A 17642-nucleotide genomic window follows, 5' to 3' on the forward strand; every position below is an offset into this window, starting at 1 on the left:
TAACATAAAAAACCATTCCTCTTTAACAATCAACGATTGCTCCGATAATAATAATGCAACTGCGAACAGTTACTTCGTATTATGAGAGGCACTTTTTATGATACAATGGAATGGAATATAGAATTTTGGCCAAAAGCCAAGCATTGGGACCTATGAGGTCATTCAGCGCTGAAAGGGAAATTGAGAGTAGAAAGATTTTAAAAGTGTAACAGGAGGAAACCATCACAGTTGCACTATTAAACAATTGTTAGGAGAGGGTGGAAAGTCAATTGGAAGAAAGAGAATATGAACGAAGTTACCGTAAAATGATTGAAAGGGGTGGAGCTAGGGGCCGAAGGGACGTTGCAAAGAACCTTAAGTAATGCCTACAGTGCACAGCATGAGGTGCACTGACGGCACTGCTCTCAAAAGAGGATAATATGATGATGTCCTACTCATTATGCCTACGCTATAAGCCACCCATAATGAACGTTTGTCTACGGTGAAACTCCGTTCTCCTGGTACGTCCACAAGGCTCCTGCTCTGAATCACTGTAAATTATGAGATTTTCTGCATCTCTCTCTCTCTAGGTAATTAAAATGAATACACATCAATTTTATGATTTTATTTCCTTAATAGTAGGAAACTCGTACCTATAGATCCAAATTTATATATCGCTTGAAGATTTTCCCTTTGGTAACTAACAGTTGCTGTAGGATTTTTTAAATTAATAGAATAAAAATTGATTTTCTTTCCCCGTTCTGAAAATTGATAACATACAGTTGAATTAACGAAAAAAAAAAACGGTTACATTATTCATTCGAATTTCACAATGTTTGGGATTCTGGAATTATGGAAAAGTGCGATGAAAAACAGCTGTCAATACTGGAAAGAGGACTTAATAGGCAACAAGCTTCCTTACATGGTAAGATTTCCGTTTTTTTTAAATATCTTCTCATAGTGCATATTTTCCCCTTCAAATAAATTAACTCATCAAAACTGAACAATTACTCACAAGAACATATAACAAACAACCTCTCTCTTTAGTTTCCTCTCAAAGCAGCAATAGGTTCTGTTTCCAAACATCTGAGAGCGGAAAGCTTCTTCACCTCCCCGCTCACTTCTTCTTGTACTTGTCGCCAGGTGGCATGTTGCAAGCTACCCTCACAAAGTTCGGGATGACTGCTACGATCAAGAAGGTGACGACGACGTTCAGTGTAAATTCGACGACATACCACCCGAACATCGACGGCGACAGTAACTTGTGGATGTAGACGCCCGTGGCGCTAGCTGCTAGGTTGAGGATGACCATGGACGCGATCATTTTGTAATTGAACCTGGACGGCGAAAGAAAACTTTCAACGCTCATTTGACGCTTCAATTCTCATACGCTGAAGCCAGGACTTGCCTTTTCACGTTGATTTCATAACCAAAGGCTAATTTTTCTACATGAACTTTACTTTACTAAGAGATACTTGGTTTATTTCAGAATTTTACAGAGGGGAAAGATACGAAAACAAAAAAGTTTTCTACTAGGGTTGTCACCTCGAGCTCAGAAAAATACAGAACAGTTGTATAAGAAGACGCGTTTCATGTTTGATGCGGACTGGAAGATCACTTCTCAATTTGTCCGTTATCAGTGAAGTGACAAGTCTATAGAAATTCAAAACTAAATGACATGCTGTGGCATAGACAAAGATATAATATATATGTAATAACTTTACACGTACCAAAGGCAACCATTGGCAAAGGCATAATTTTGCAGTCTGGCTGAAAAATACGCTCATGTAATTTTAAAATAATGATGTTCAGACGGACAAATACAGGACAAATGGCGTTCTGTGTTGGTTCAATACAGAGCGCAACATTTCACTCTCCAGTACTGAACGAATCTGTATTTTACAGAACGGGTGGCAACCCTGTTTTCTACACAGATATAATGCCCATTTAATTATGACGCTATATCCAAATACCAATTCCTTATTTAATTTACCACTACATTTAGCTAAAATACCATCATTATAAAATGAATAACTAAAGTCCAGAAATCTACAATACTCAGCATAATGTACTTCCTACAGGGTACTTTAAGGGAAATTATTACTCGATAAAGTCGGCAATCTTATGGGTCACCTTCCAAATAGAAATACTCAGGCAGAATACAGAACTTAAAATGAAATGTGATATAATGGACAGCGCACTCGTACTTCCATATCTAAGGGAACGAACGGCCAATGTTTAGCTGCTGACATTACACAAGCCAGAATTAAAAGTCCGCATCGCAATGACAAAACAAGGAGAGAACTAAGTTTTCAAGTTATCATCAATAAGAGAACTGACGGACACTCTGCTTTTGGCTGTGCCTGAGAAGAAACAACTGCTATTAATTCATCAACTGACTCTATTCAGCAGAAGAAAACAAATATAGAGTAATGTCTTAGTGGTTCAAGTTCCAACAACTTTCACGGTGCTTCAATTACAGTCGTGATGCTGATGAGCAATAAAAGTTTATAAAAAAAAAACTATTAAGTGTAATGAGAACCCTTGGAACCTCAGTGATCATATTTTAGTAGCTCAGGGCAATCAAAACGTCCATCAACACGTATATGTTCACGTAGTTTTAATTAACATGTTCGTAGGGCATTCAAAAAGCCCAAAAACTCCAAGGTTCTGATTCATCATGAAATCCAATACGTTACTGCGAAAAATCTTCAACCTTTGAACAACATGTTTCTTTTCTAAGATTGCCAAAATTAAATTTACACTAGAAAGCTTAAGTTAATCTGGGCAAATAAATGTTTACCCAAGGTTTTTTGATATCCAAGATGTTTAATAAAGTGTCGTGAATATCAAAACTCAGGGAGCATGGACTGAAAAACTTTCTGAGAACACTTTCTGAATATTTAAAGTCTTCTCAAAAAGCAGTTCAACCGAGCTTGCATTTGATTCAAGTTGACGTTAAAAACGGCCCCTCAGAGGAAAGGTCTCGACGAATATTGTGAAATGACGCGTTTTTACGAAATCCTACTGTTATTAGTTTGATGAATTTAGTGCCGTTTACAAACAAATGGCTAAACAAATTTTCAATTACATATTCTTATAAATCATCGTACGATTATCAGCTACGACCATATCAAACCTACGAACAGCGATCCTAATCAAAAGCTCTCTACAATTTTCGCCACTTGATCATATTCTTGGAAACGAAAAACCCGAGAGTTACTCGCCTGCTCTGATCCGTTTTCCTGAACCATTTCGAGGAGAGGCCGAGGCCGAGGCCGAGGGAGACTCCGGAGTACCTCGAGAAGGAGTAGAAAGGAGTCGAGTCGATGTGAATATACGATCTCTGGACGCACCACTTGATGGCCTTCTCGACTGACCACAGCACGTTGCTTCCCATTGCCCTGTAGGGAGACAACAGAAAAATGTATTTCATTTGTGAAAAATAAGGATAAAATGGTTAGGGAAGTGACGAAGCGTTATGGGACTCGAGTGTTTGGTTTCTGGAATCTGAGTTCTACACGTCGACCGCGAATCATTTCCCCAAAAACAACCTATAGACTTTCTCACTGGAACGTGAAAAAGGGGACGTTTGGACTCTAGTTCTCGATTACAAAATAACACAATTATCCAGATTTCTGATAAATGTTCAGCCTACGTTCGACAGAGAGAGAGAGTTGAAGAGATTAATTCATGATGTAAGGGACAGACAACTCTAGATGAAAAATATTTTAATAATAATAATAATAATAATAATAATAATAATAATAATAATAATAATAATAATAATAATAATAATAATAATAATAATAATAATACTAACCGAACAGAAGGTATTAATGTACATAAAAACTCACAAGACAATGAAGTACATTCCGAGGACTGTGACGATGATGGCAGCGGAAATCATGACATACTGACGTCTCGAAAGGACATGCAGAGAGGGCGTCCTCGACACTAACACTGCGATCAGGAAGCCTGCAAAGGAAGAAGAAGAAGAAGAAGAAGGTGAAGATACTCTCATATATTCCGACTATTTAAACAGTGAATTACATAATGGCAAAAATGGAAACATTCTCAAGTTCCTAAGCAACTGATTACTGTCCTTGCAATTTGGTTAGCACTGTAGATGTTTGGACTCTGAGAAACTATGCTGAGCTAATGAAAGAATCGTTTGCATCTCAGCAATGAGAGGGTGTTTTTCAGGCATCATTCGCTGGCAACTATTACCCTCAAGTTAAAAAGATGGGGCACGGAAGATGGACCGGTGTTTGAGAACGAAAATGCAGCTGCACACTCGATCTGGAGACTCAATCTCCAGAGAATAAAACTGAAACGTGGAGACGTGGTGGGTGGTTGCTCAGATGTCCGAGCTGAGGGCGAACCCTTTCCTTCAAGTAAATATGATGCTTGATGAATTCCACTTTCTCTGAACCTTTCCTTTATGTAAATAGGACACTTGATGAATTTCATCACTGAACCCTTTCCTTAATGTAATTAGAATCCTTGATGAATTCCATTCTCCCTGAACCTTTCCTTTATGTAAATAGGATACTTGATGAATTTCATCATCACTGAACATAAAAAAAAAATATTGGAAGGCAGTGATCTGTACAACGCTGAAGACTCCCCATTTACACATGTTCTTGTGACTAGAACTGACAGACGAAGAGTGAGTGATACAAGATTCTTTACGAACTCATTATGAAGAGTCTTCTAACATGAAAGAATGAAGTGATGATTATGAAAATTCGAGTCATGAGCAAAACACGTATAGGAGTTCAAACAAAGGAAATGTGATTGTATAAAACGCACTGGGGAGGAAGACAAGCTCTGTGGGAGTATCTTTCATTTCCCAACTTTGCACTAATTATTATGGAAGAGCAACAAGAGCAGTGTGGGTTGTAAGGCTGAAGAATAGACACTGAAGAATAGACACACTACGCACCTTGCTCCTTTCAAGCAGGATTACGTAATCGGGAAAAAGAGAGAGAGAGAGAGAGAGAGAGAGAAAACAAAAATCCTCGTAACGAGGTTTTCTGTCTTCGCAATAGTCAGTGTTGTTTTGGCAATGTCTTTAGAATATTTGAGCCTCTGCCAGTGTTTGAATACGTATAATTCTGAAAGGTTATAGGACTAAACACTCACGTTATTCTCAATAAAGATTTCGGCTATCACCATTCTTTAAAAAAACAAAGGGTACTGATTATAAAGACAAATTTTTCACTAATACTTTCAAATTCCACCTTTCAGGCAACCATGAATCATAACAGACGATCGTCCGCTCTGAACAGCGGGTGTTGTTGTAGCAAAACTGTAACCTGGCTCCCAAAAGGGGAACAACAGCGACGTCAGAACAACTCGCTTCACACCCACTTTGGGAAAACCACTAATCCCGATGACAAGGTTCGCTGATTGTTTCTTTCACGTTACCAGCAAATATTCTCTGTCGCCCTCGACACTTGCAACCTTCTATCCTTCCTTGGGGTCAAGCACCAATCCTCTCTCTCCCTTTTCCATTCCTTTTCCTCTTTTATCTGGGCCCGAGCTGGATAAAGGCACTGGACTGCTCATTTCTTATCAGCTTCTTAATTAAGAAAACTTCTCCAAGAAGCAGCGACTTTTAATCAGAAAAAAAATGAAAAGAAAAACGAAAATCTTGACAAGATGATTATAAAAGGTACTTTTACACACACACTATATTTGTGTATATATATATATATATATATATATATATATATATATATATATATATATATATATATATATATATATATATATATATATATATACACGTGTGTGTGTGTGTGCGTGTATGTGTATCTATATATATACATATATGTTATAAATATACATATGAATATACAGTATATAAAACGTACGCAAAATACTTTTTCAACGTACAAAATGGGATTTAGCAGGATTATAGAAAGCTACCACATAAACTAAATGCTTTGCTTTTGACATAGCGAAACGTTATTTAGCGCTGAAATACATCTGACATAACATCAAATTGCCCAAGCTTGAAATTTCCAAGCAACTTTCTTTTTTTTTTCCATTCAGTTTAAAAAATAAATAGAAAATAAAGTTTTACGAACTACAGTAAAGTACTTAGGGGGCCAGACCACTTTTGAGTACCAGACGCACAACACAAACACACACACACACACACACACTGGAAGATTAATGGAGAGAGAGAGAGAGAGAGAGAGAGAGAGAGAGAGAGAGAGAGAGAGAGAGAGAGAGAGAGATCGTTTCCTCCCAGGAGAGACATACTTGTTGTAGGGTTGCCTTCCATTAGCCGAATATAATAAAAAATATTTGGCGTGAAACTTCCTCGTAAAAAAACCCAAACTTGAAAGGAAAAACAGGACCTATGCTTCCTCTCTCATGTTAAAAAACTTACGAAAGAGAGTATTTCAGAAGACAGGGAATTTACTGCTATACCTGGCTGAAGAGAATTTTGTGGAAAGAGGCGAAACATAATCCATGGAATAAAACTGACTCGGTTCACATGTTAATTTTAAGTTGGCTCAAAAGAAAAGGACTTAAATATCATCACTCGAAGTGCTTTTGATAGTTCCATATCAAGAGCACACCTGCGTTTTTACTCAATCTTGAAGTAACATTATATATTTCAAAACACGAGAATGGGGAACCGCCATGTAGGAGAGAGAGAGAGAGAGAGAGAGAGAGAGAGAGAGAGAGAGAGAGAGAGAGAGAGCTCTTGATGACTCTTCTTGTGTTCGTGTCTTAATCAGCTATGTAAAAGTTCTACTAAGTTCAGTAAAGGGATTATTCCTTGATTTTCTATGCTTTCTGTTCATAAAACTGTAAATAGTGGAATTCCTTACCTCACCTTGATAAACTCAGGTAAATGTGAAACAATATAATTATATCCTGCATTAACAATCCTGGCTAACAGTTTGTAACATGAGACATCTAATGGGATGTCTGTGTTTATCAAAAAAATTACAGTGAAATGAAAATTTGCTAGAGCAGACGTAATTTTAGCTTCGAGCCATAAATATTAGATTTTTGGACCTTATTTAACAGCAGAAAGAGTCGGCACTTTAATTTCTGAAGTTATACTTTTTCAACATTAAATCTTCCTAGAATCTGTGAATTTCCGATACAAACTCCGTAACATTGCATTGTCGCCGTTACTGTTTTCATTTTGGGCGCAAGGCTTAATAGATTCCGTATGGAAACGCTTCTATAACTGACAACCTAAGATGTGAATTTAGACGGGCATAAATGTCAATTAATATCCTTGAATAATCTAGATCCCAGCGGGAATAGGTCCCCTCTGCACCACCTACGTTCTAGGACTGTATAAGAGCAGTTCATCGGCTTTACATAGAGAGAGAGAGAGAGAGAGAGAGAGAGAGAGAGAGAGAGAGAGAGAGAGAGAGAGAGAGAGAGAGAGAGAGAGACAGAGAGAGAGAGAGGATTTTTTCTGAAGTCATTCAGCGCTGAAACGGATACTGACAAAGGTTTGAAAGGCGTAACACTATGAATCATTTGTTAGGAGAGGGTGGAAGGTAAGATGGAAAAAAGAGAATACGAACAGAGGCACAAGAAAAGGAATGAAATGCTGCAGCTAGGAGCCGAAGGAACGCTACAAGAACCTTGTAGCAATGCCTGCAGTGTACCGCATGAGGTGCACTGACGGTACCACCAGCTCTCTAGTGTTCGCAGCGGGACAAAAACTAAGCATCCAAGATGGCTTCGAGGGCTGAAACCTACCAGAATGTAATGTAATGTACGTATTATTGTAGCAGCTAAAGCCGGTGAATTGACGAGGTGCAAGGGGACACCTTCCCGCTGGGATCTGGATTATTCAAGGAAATTAATTGACATTTCCGGCCATCCGGGTGCGTATCTGAGGTTGTCAGTTACAGAAGCGTCTGTAGACGAATTCTCGAAAGCCTGAGGGCAAAGTGAGAAAACAATACTGGAGAAAATGCATCACTGTTGGGTCTCCATCAGGAATTCACTTAGGTGAAGATACATTTTTTAGGTATTACGATTCCCCAAAAATGCCGACATCAGCATTTTCTTGATTTTAATGAAATCCCATGTTGTCACATACAGATACATTCTTTAAATAACCATTAAATAACTAAAATCACACCTGATCACTTGCACATGCATTCCTTAAATAACCTTTGATTAATTAAAATCACTTGCTATCACAAGCAAATACATTCTTTGAACAACCCTTAATCAATTAACAGAAACTGTCCCTCAACTACTGTTTTAAATGAAAAAATGACAGTGATCTGAAATGAATATCCTCACAATTCTCGACTGCAATATGCGGCGTGGGATCTGGGATCTGAAACCGAAATACTGGATAATAATTCGCACGAGACAGAAATTCTATAAAATATGAAAGTTTATCATGTCATAAATTCTTGGCCAATGCAAGCACAGATACGTGGGCGTATCATATGATTCTTCCCCACAATTTAGCAAGCAATATAAACCAAAATGCCAATAGATTTTTAAGGAGTGAGTTATATGACTTATAAAATTTCACGAGGCAAGAAAGTCAGTCAAAAGATAAATATATAAACGTTAACGTTTGGCTGAATTCCATTAAATTTCTTTGAATTTCTTCCCAACGCTTGATAAAACTTTTTATTAGGATGTTTATATTGTAGTTCATATACTGATAATTGGGCTGACGCATTTCTGAACGCATGGAAAATCTCTATCTATGATACAGGGGAAATATGGAAGCGTAATAAAATCCCACGTTGGCAGCAAAAGAAAACAAGTAAAAAATGCGCCGAAGTTCTTCGGCACAATCGAGTTTTCTGCACAGCGTATAATCAAGGCCACCGAAAATAGATCTACCTTTAGGTGGTCTCGGTATAATGCTGTATGAGCCGCGGCCCACCAAACTTTAACTACGGGCCGGTGGTGGCCTATCCTATATCGTTGCCAGAAGCACGTTTCTGGCTAACTTTAACCTTAAATAAAATAAAAACTACTGAGGCTATAGGGCTGCAATCTGGTATGTTTGATGATTGGAGGGTGGATGATCAACATACCAATTTGCAGCCCTCTACCCTCAGTAGCGGAGGAGAGGGAATATTGGTGGAGACATCAACCGCTGTGGAATGGAATGGAATATAGAGTTTACGCCAAAGCCAAGCACTGGGACCTATAAGGTCATTCAGCGCTGGAAAGGAAAATGAGGGTAGGTAGGTCTGGAAGGTGTAACAGGAGGAAAACCTCGCAGTAACATTATAAAATAATTGTTTGGAGAGCAAGATGGAAGAAAGATAAATAAGAATGGAGGTACAGTAAAAGGAACGAAAGCGATTGCAGCTAGGGGCCGAAGGCACGCTGCAAAGAACCTTCAGCAACACCTACAGTGCACCCCGTGAGGTGCACTGGCGGCACTACCCTCCTGCGGGGATCACCCGCCGTGGCAGGGGTGAGTTAAAATCCTCAACCGGATAATGTTTCTCTAATCGAAGTACATAAAACATCTATGTAAGAGCTATACACCACCATGAAGGAAAACAGGCCTGCTGTTAACCTTGTTTTAGGCAGCATGAGAGCGACGAGTTTTTATGAGACTTGATCTCACAACACTTTATGTCACCAAGGACGAAAGGTCGTTGGCCAAGTGCTAACAAATTCAGTAAGTCTAAGGTGCAGAATGGAAAAGGCAACAAATCAATTGGAATGTTTTAAAGCAACACCGAATAATTCTATCTAGAACATCAAGTTATAACAATAGCGAGGGCAAGACCAGGATAAAATCTCAAGATGAAACACACTCAAAATGATGCGAATCAATTATCTACATCATTAAAATGCTGGAAGATGTGTAAACATCAAAACTATACTGTTTGGAAAACAACGAATCACCTTTTAGTTTTCTGTAAAAGAAAACTATTGAGATGGCTAATTGTCTTTCCGTCCGCACTTTTCTGTCCGCCCTCGGATCTTAAAAACTACTGAGGCTAGAGGGCTGCAAATTGGTATGTTGATCATCCACCCTCCAATCATCAAACATACCAAATTGCAGCCCTCTAACCTCAGTAGTTTTTATTTTATTTAAGGTTAAAGTTAGCCATGATCATGCGTCTGGCACCGCTATAGGTGCCAACAACACAGGCCACAACCAAGCCGTGGCTGAAAGTTTCATGGGCCTCGGCTGGGAGTTTCATAGGCCGTGGCTGAGAGTTTCATACAGCATTATACGCTGTACAGAAAACTCGTTTCTTCGGCGCATTTTTCACTGGTTTTGTGATGGGTTTCAAAAATCACTGGTTCTGTATCATGATCAGTTCCTGCTGCAGTGGGGGTGGGGTCTGCTGCGGTGGGAGGTTGAAACCAACATTCTTTGGAAGCTTGAATTTCAAGTCAATGGCTCCTTTGGTGTGCTTGTTGCATTTGAATACATTTCATCCAATGAAATAATAATAATAATAATAATAATAATAATAATAATAATAATAATAATAATATGTTATAAATCTTCAAAATACTCACTCCATTGACCCAGGACTGCATTCAGTTCAGACAGCATCGCCGCCTATCCACCTGCATTTCTTATTCTGAGATCCATTTCTTTCTGCAATTACCTCTCTGAGAACAACTTTTTATCCTTACAAAGCGTTCCCTCAAATTGCACATGGCCTCCTCTATCATGCAACTGCTCAAACGATCTCCGATTATGTATATATATATATATATATATATATATATATATATATATATATATATATATATATATATATATATATATATATATATATATATATATTTCTCTCTGCAATGACTTCTCTGTGAACAACTTTTTATCCTTACAAAGTGTTCCCTCAAATTGCACACGGCCTCTTCTATCATGCAACTGCTCAAACGATCTCCGATTATGTGTATATATATATATATTTCTCTCTGCAATGACTTCTCTGTGAACAACTTTTTATCCTTACAAAGTGTTCCCTCAAATTGCACATGGCCTCCTCTATCATGCAACTGCTCAAACGATCTCCGATTATGTATATATATATATCTGTATACATATGTATGTATGTATATACAGAGAGAGAGAGAGAGAGAGAGAGAGAGAGAGAGAGAGAGAGAGAGAGAGAGAGAGAGAGAGAGAGAGAAAATTTCATGTCTAGAAGGGCAAACGAGAGCAGGCAGCCTGACTGCAAGGCATGCAAAGCATGAATGCGAGGTCTAGATTTGACGTCGCCCAATCTCTTAATTAAATCGGCTTTGATGAAACGCTGCAAAAGGAGAGCCCGGCGGAGGGAAGACCGCAAGGGCGCTCGAGAGATGTTTCGACGGAGCTTCCACCCTTTGAGCAGCCCTCCCGGCATTATTGAATGAAGAGTGAGGGCGACCCGCGGCGACGCGTCGGCAACTCCGGCGACAGGTCTGTATCACACCGTTATTTTGAGACAGACATTAATTAAGCTTGTTCTTTGTGCCTTAAGTAATGCCTACAGTTTGCCGCATGGGGTGCACTGCCGGCACTACCCCACTGAGGGGAGTAAAAATCATAAGCTTATCGGAGGTGATAAAACAAGTAAAAAATGCGCCGAAGAAACTTCGGCGCAATCGAGTTGTCTGTACAGCGTATATTGCTGTACGAAACTCTCAGCCGCCGCTCATGAAACTTTCATCCACGGTCCGGTGTTGGCACCTAACTTTAACCGTAAATAAAATAAAACAACTGAGGCTAGAGGGCTGCAATTTGGTATGTGTGATGATTGGAGGGCGGAGGACCAACATACCAATTTGCAGCCCTCTAGCCTCAGTGGTTTTTAAGATCTGAGGGCGGACAGAGAGACTAATAGCCATCTCAATAGCTGTCTTTTGCAGAAAACTAAAATGTCTTCAAATAATGTGGCGAAATTGTTATCTACTTTAATCGGATACTTTAAAACCAATCTTGCCTGAGAGGTAAGACCCCGCCCCCATGTCGTAATCGCAAATCTAAAAGTTTCAGCTTACAACCGTTGTGTACATCTTGTTCAACACATCGTTGATCCTTTCTTTTAATTTCTGTCAAAATTTGATCATTCCACAACAGAAATGACAAAATAAGTAGGAAATACACTCATACATTGTATACCTCAACCGCCATCAAATCCTACGGAGACATTCATCGACCAGAATTGGTTGGCTGTTGGGATTCAAACGATAGCTTACAGGTTAACAGGTTTTTTTGTAGCGTCCCTTCGGCCCACAGCTGCAACCCCTTCCGTTCTTTTTACTGTACCTCCATTCACATCTTTCTTCCATTTTGCTATCCACCCTCTCCTAACAATTATTTCAAAGTTCAACAGCCAGGTTTTCCTCCTGTTACACCTTTCAAACCTACCTAGCCCCAATTTCCTTTCCAGAGCTGAATGACCTCATAGGTCCCAGTGCTTGGCCTTTGGCCTAAACTCCATATTCCATTCCAAAAAAGAAAAGAATAAGCAGTGTACAGAAAAGGGCAAAGAACGATTTTAGTTTTCACAGACTGTAAAAACGCTGGAAAAATTCTAAGATCACTCGGGGTATCTGGAAACGATAGTCCCATAACTTCCAGATAACAAGCACCAGTTTCGAAGGCTTGCCCTGACCACCTTGACAAGGTGACTTCAGAGTGACTTCGTGCAGACCTTCGTGAGTGACTTCGTGCAGGTGTTCACGAATCTTTTATCACCGTTATTACCAGTGTTTAAAGAATGGTCATTTAATAAAAAGACTATGAGAGAGAGAGAGAGAGAGAGAGAGAGAGAGAGAGAGAGAGAGAGAGAGAGAGAGAGAGAGAGAGAGCAGTTCCTTTTGTTGTCCAAGTCTTTTATTTCTGAATCCAGTGAGGTATCCAGTATTTATATAAAACTTATAAATTCATTTTAAAAAAACTAATACTTTTCGCATTTATTTAAATTCATTTTAATTATTTCACTTATCAATAACACGGGCGTGAAGTTGAACATCCTTTCCTTTTATATCACATGGATAATGTGCAACATTTATTTTATATAAATACTGGAAATGTGGCTCTGATTAATAGAGCATACACCACTTTCTCTCTTCATATGAACCCTGCATATATATACTGTATAAGAACTGTTTTAACGAGTGGTTTCGATAATGAAGAAATGAACAAAGAACATTCCCCCAACCTCAAAAAAAAAAAAAAAAAAAAAAAAAAGGATCGAAACCTATACTGTAATTGATGTATAGGACCTTTAAAAGTTGGATCCAGGGCTTGCACCTCTTGTTTTGTCCCTTGAAACAAACTAAGAAAATTCTTCGGCGCAATCGAGGTTTCTGTACAGCTTAACATCAAGGCCATCGAAAATAGATCTATCTTTCGGTGGTCTCGGTATAATGCTGTGTCAGCCGCGGCCCATGAAACTTTAACTATGGTCCGGTGGTGGTCTGCCTTATATCGTTGCCAGAAGCACGATTATGACTAACTTTAACCTTAAATAAAATAAAAAACTACTGAGGCTAGAGGGCTGCAATTTGGTATGTTTGATGATTGGAGGGTGGACAATCAACATACCAATTTGCAGCCCTCTGGCCTCAGTATTTTTTAAGATCTGAGGGCGGACAGAAAAGAGTGCGGACGGACAGACAAAGCCGGCACAATATTTTTCTTTTACAGAAAACTAAGAAAAAATATAAGGAAATTATTGTTTTTCAACGTTCTTCATGAGCGATCAGTGACACAGACCCCATAAAAGACGCTTGGTGATTGGGATTACCGTAAATAATTGCGGTCTCCCAACAGATAGCAGGGGTTCCCAACCTACACATGTACCCCTAGTGGTACATTTGTGCTCTTCAGGGGGTACACTGAGATTGCAAATGTCGTGTCTTTTATTTTATTATTTCCTCATTTTAGTAAGCAAAGCCTTACTCTACACATACAGATTTCATAATAAAATTATACCACAATATCAAATTCACTGTTTTTCTTTTTCATCCTCAATTCTTAGGGGTACACACGAATCTATAAAAATGCCCAAGGGGCACAGAAGAACAAAAAGCTTGGGAACCCATGAGATAGATGCTAAGTTACGAAAAAGGGGTTAGTGTCAAGACGACTTCTGGGACCAAACCTATGCAACAATTACTCGTGTAGTAAGCAAAGATACACTGACAAATCTACTGAACTAAACTCCGCTTACCAATCAGAGCTCCGTATATGCACTGATGGGGGAAGTGCGCAGCCACATACACTCGAGCAACGATGACTAAAGCCATCCAGCCGCCGTAAGCCAACCAGGTCAGGCGCTTAGCCAGTTTCTTCTGTTGATCTCTGTGGAAAGAAGAATGTTACCAATGAGAAATTATAAAGGAAGTATTGAAAACTACCGTGAAAAACGAGAGATAATGATGTTAAATAACAATACACTTGTTTGTTATTTTGGAAAAGGTAACAGTATTCGAGGAAATGCTGGATGTGGACAACATACTTGTGACAGATGATGGCTTCTTATAATAAAACTTGAAAAATGTTGTCTGGTGGAATATCTTGTACTTTTTTACGACAAAATTCTTCAAATATGTCCATAGAGACGAGGAACTCTAAATGATAACAACGGAGAGAGAGAGAGAGAGAGAGAGAGAGAGAGAGAGAGAGAGAGAGAGAGATGACGTCCAGGTATTTATTTCTTTAATTCCTGGATGGATGAGAGAGAGAGAGAGAGAGAGAGAAATAACGGTCAAGCATTTTATTTCTTTAATTTCCGGAAGGATTTAATGCCCCAAACGAGCACGACCAGTCGAAAACAGAATCCAGAACATGTCACAATAATTCACTTCAGTTTTCCGCTCTTCAAGCTCCTTTCAACATCAGCATTAGCGGGGACGAGACAAAACCTACGTTTACAATATATATTTATGTTGCGGTTTCCCCGAGAGAAAATGGGTCGTAAAATGGAGTTCTAACAGGATTTGATGACACAAAACTGAAATTGCGACAAATGATATTACACGCTCAAGCAGACGGACTGTGAATTTACGTGAAAATCTGACAGTGGGAAGTTTGCCACCCAAAAAAACGTGTCCGCCGATTTATGCAACTCGCTTTACATCGAAGAATAAGATAGACCGAAAAATATTGCCTGACAAAGCTAACGAAGATGAAAAGGTGTCTGCCAGAAAAAGAAGGGGGCGGCGTGCCACCACTTCCTTTTTTTCTTTACTATAACTGTTCCACTTCACGCGTTTTCATAAATGAATCAATGAAATGAAACTACGCTGCTTACCTTCGGGGAACAAATGAATTGGTGGTCCGTTCATGGATAAGAGTTGTGGTATTTCTCCTCTATTCTTATCTGAATTAAGAGATCAGGGTTTTCAGAACAGAAAACAAGAGATCTGTTCTTCCAGGACAAAGATTACAAAAAGGAGTTCTAGATTCATTCAAAAACTACCCTGGAAAGTGAAGCTGTTTATCATACAGCGTTACAATAAATAAAGATACTCCGTGTCCATCAACTTAGCAGTGGGGTAATACCTAGGTCGCGTCGAGCAAGGAAGCCTTTAATAAATATTCCCTAAGGGCTCTCTCACTATGCAATGGCGTCTTATTCTCTGGCTGCAGTAAATGGGAGACAAAAGATTTCTTACGAGACTAGAACGTTAAAATCGGAACTGTTTACAGTTAACAAATCCTGCCATTGAAACATCGCTAAGTACCCATACTCAAAGATCCTTTATCTTTCGAAGAATTAGGATTGAAAAGGGTGAATACAAGGTAAGGGGCTCTAGTTGAAATCTAGAGAGAGAGAGAGAGAGAGAGAGAGAGAGAGAGAGAGAGAGAGAGAGAGAGAGAGAGAGAGAGAGAGAACAATAAAATTTTACGTTATCACATGCCTAAGAATATATATATATATATATATATATGTGTGTGTGTGTGTGTGTGTGTGTTGACGTGTTTGTGAACACCAATAAACAGGAACAATACAGGAAAAAAGCCTCTGAAAAGACATTACTTTCTTTCTCACAAAGCCTCTACCATATAAAAATACAGAATTCCCACTGCAAAGGTAAACTAATAATCCTTTTGTCTACTGCATTCAACATACTACACCCCACATACCTATACACATGTCTTTCAAACACTCCAACTCGACTGTTTTTAGCCATTTTTTTTATATTACTTTTATTTATTCTTGTATTCCCAGCCCTGTCAAACTTTATTTCCTAAAATTTGATTCTGCAGTCATAATGTTTAGCTAGTGTCACGCTCTTCTCTTTCAAAAAATGAGTCAACACACCATCATCAGGTTAATTTATTTCACTGTAATGCTGTTATTTCCATCACACCTCGCCCGTTTTGTCTCAACTCATTTTCCCTCACGTTTGCCTCTTCTCACGAAAGATTGATAATTCTCAGCCACTTCTCAAATTTATAAAATATCTTTTCCAAAAAGAACCATAGCTCACTTTCCAATTTTTTTAAAGAATCGTGGCCGGTCACCGTAATGTATCCTACTTACGGACATACAGAAAGATTACTTTGCTATGCCTAAACATAGTCCCAAATTTCATGTGTGTACCTTCACAAATATAAAAAGACGAGGCGCCTATTTAGACAAAGAGGTGGCTGAAAAGAAGAAGAAAGTACACTATGAATAGACCTAGAGGGGCAAGTGGTTCTTTCCCAAGAGGCATTAAGAGAGAACCACATTTTCAAATCTCCCGTAATGTGTCAGAACGAGAAGGAATGAGTTCTGATCCCCCTAGAGATTGTACCAAGTCTTTCGCCCACTTTTCTTTGCTCTTCACTTCTGTCAATTGTTTGAATGATAGAAGTTCGCGTTTAATTACTCGCTCTTTTCAAATCCCACTCGATTTTTTCGTCTTCCTGGGTCGATTTTTCGTGGTGCAGGAAATCGAGTCAAACGAAAAGTCACACACGGGGCAAGTGCTTCAGAAGTACTGAGAAATATAACTACCGTTCTGAGATTTCGAAGCAAAATAAAGTAGGCTCAGGATGTTTTCACTTTTCCTGTCTTATCAGCACAGAAAGAAATGAAATAGTAGATTTAAAAATCGATAGCGTGAGGAACTTCCCGTCCCCATTTTCCCGAGACGTAACCGAGTACCGGGACCTTTCCCCTGAAAAATGCGGGACGCCATATCTTAAAAACTAACCATAGAATTTTCTTGAAAATAATCTCATGTTTCCCACACCCAAATTTTCCTCGAAGTGCTAATCTAACTTAACCTAACCTAACGTAACCTAGGGGCATGACCAAAAAACCGGGGCTGGTGCAATACTAGCATACATCTGTGTTCTCATCCACCTGAATGTGAAATATTAAGAGCAAGAAAATGCCTGCTGTGGATTTATAAATCCTTTTATTGATTGAAGGGATAAAGTCGTATTATTATTATTATTATATTATTATTACTTCAGTAGATGGAACCTATTCACATGGAACAAGCACACAAAAGGGGCCACTGACTTGAAATTCAAGCTTCCAAAGAATGTTGGTTTCAACCTCCCACCGCAGACCCAACACTGCAGAGGTAACTGATCATGATACAGAGCCAATGACTGTTCATCGTGCTCGGGGAGACGCGAACCCGCGACATCTGAGTGGGATGCCACGACACTAACTACTATACCAGCGGACAGTCTAAACCATTGCCAAGGAAACTAG

General features: G+C 39.0%; 1 protein-coding gene across 4 annotated transcripts in view; it reads right to left on the bottom strand.

Moving 5' to 3' along the window:
• Positions 1–589: 589 nt before the first annotated feature.
• Positions 590–17642, bottom strand: part of LOC136855657 (glucose-6-phosphatase 2-like) — a 774122-nt gene continuing 757069 nt past the window's right edge. For all 4 annotated transcript variants that reach the window (XM_067132868.1, XM_067132866.1, XM_067132867.1 and 1 more), the window contains 4 exons: positions 14154–14284; positions 3837–3957; positions 3207–3383; positions 590–1316 (listed from right to left, as the gene is read on the bottom strand). In XM_067132868.1, coding sequence (XP_066988969.1) covers positions 1097–1316; positions 3207–3383; positions 3837–3957; positions 14154–14284 — 649 coding nt within the window. In that variant the 3' untranslated portion in view covers positions 590–1096. The remainder of the gene's footprint in view (positions 1317–3206; positions 3384–3836; positions 3958–14153; positions 14285–17642) is intronic.

Source organism: Macrobrachium rosenbergii, chromosome 32, assembly GCF_040412425.1.
Source record: "Macrobrachium rosenbergii isolate ZJJX-2024 chromosome 32, ASM4041242v1, whole genome shotgun sequence".
Lineage (NCBI taxonomy): Eukaryota > Metazoa > Arthropoda > Malacostraca > Decapoda > Palaemonidae > Macrobrachium > Macrobrachium rosenbergii.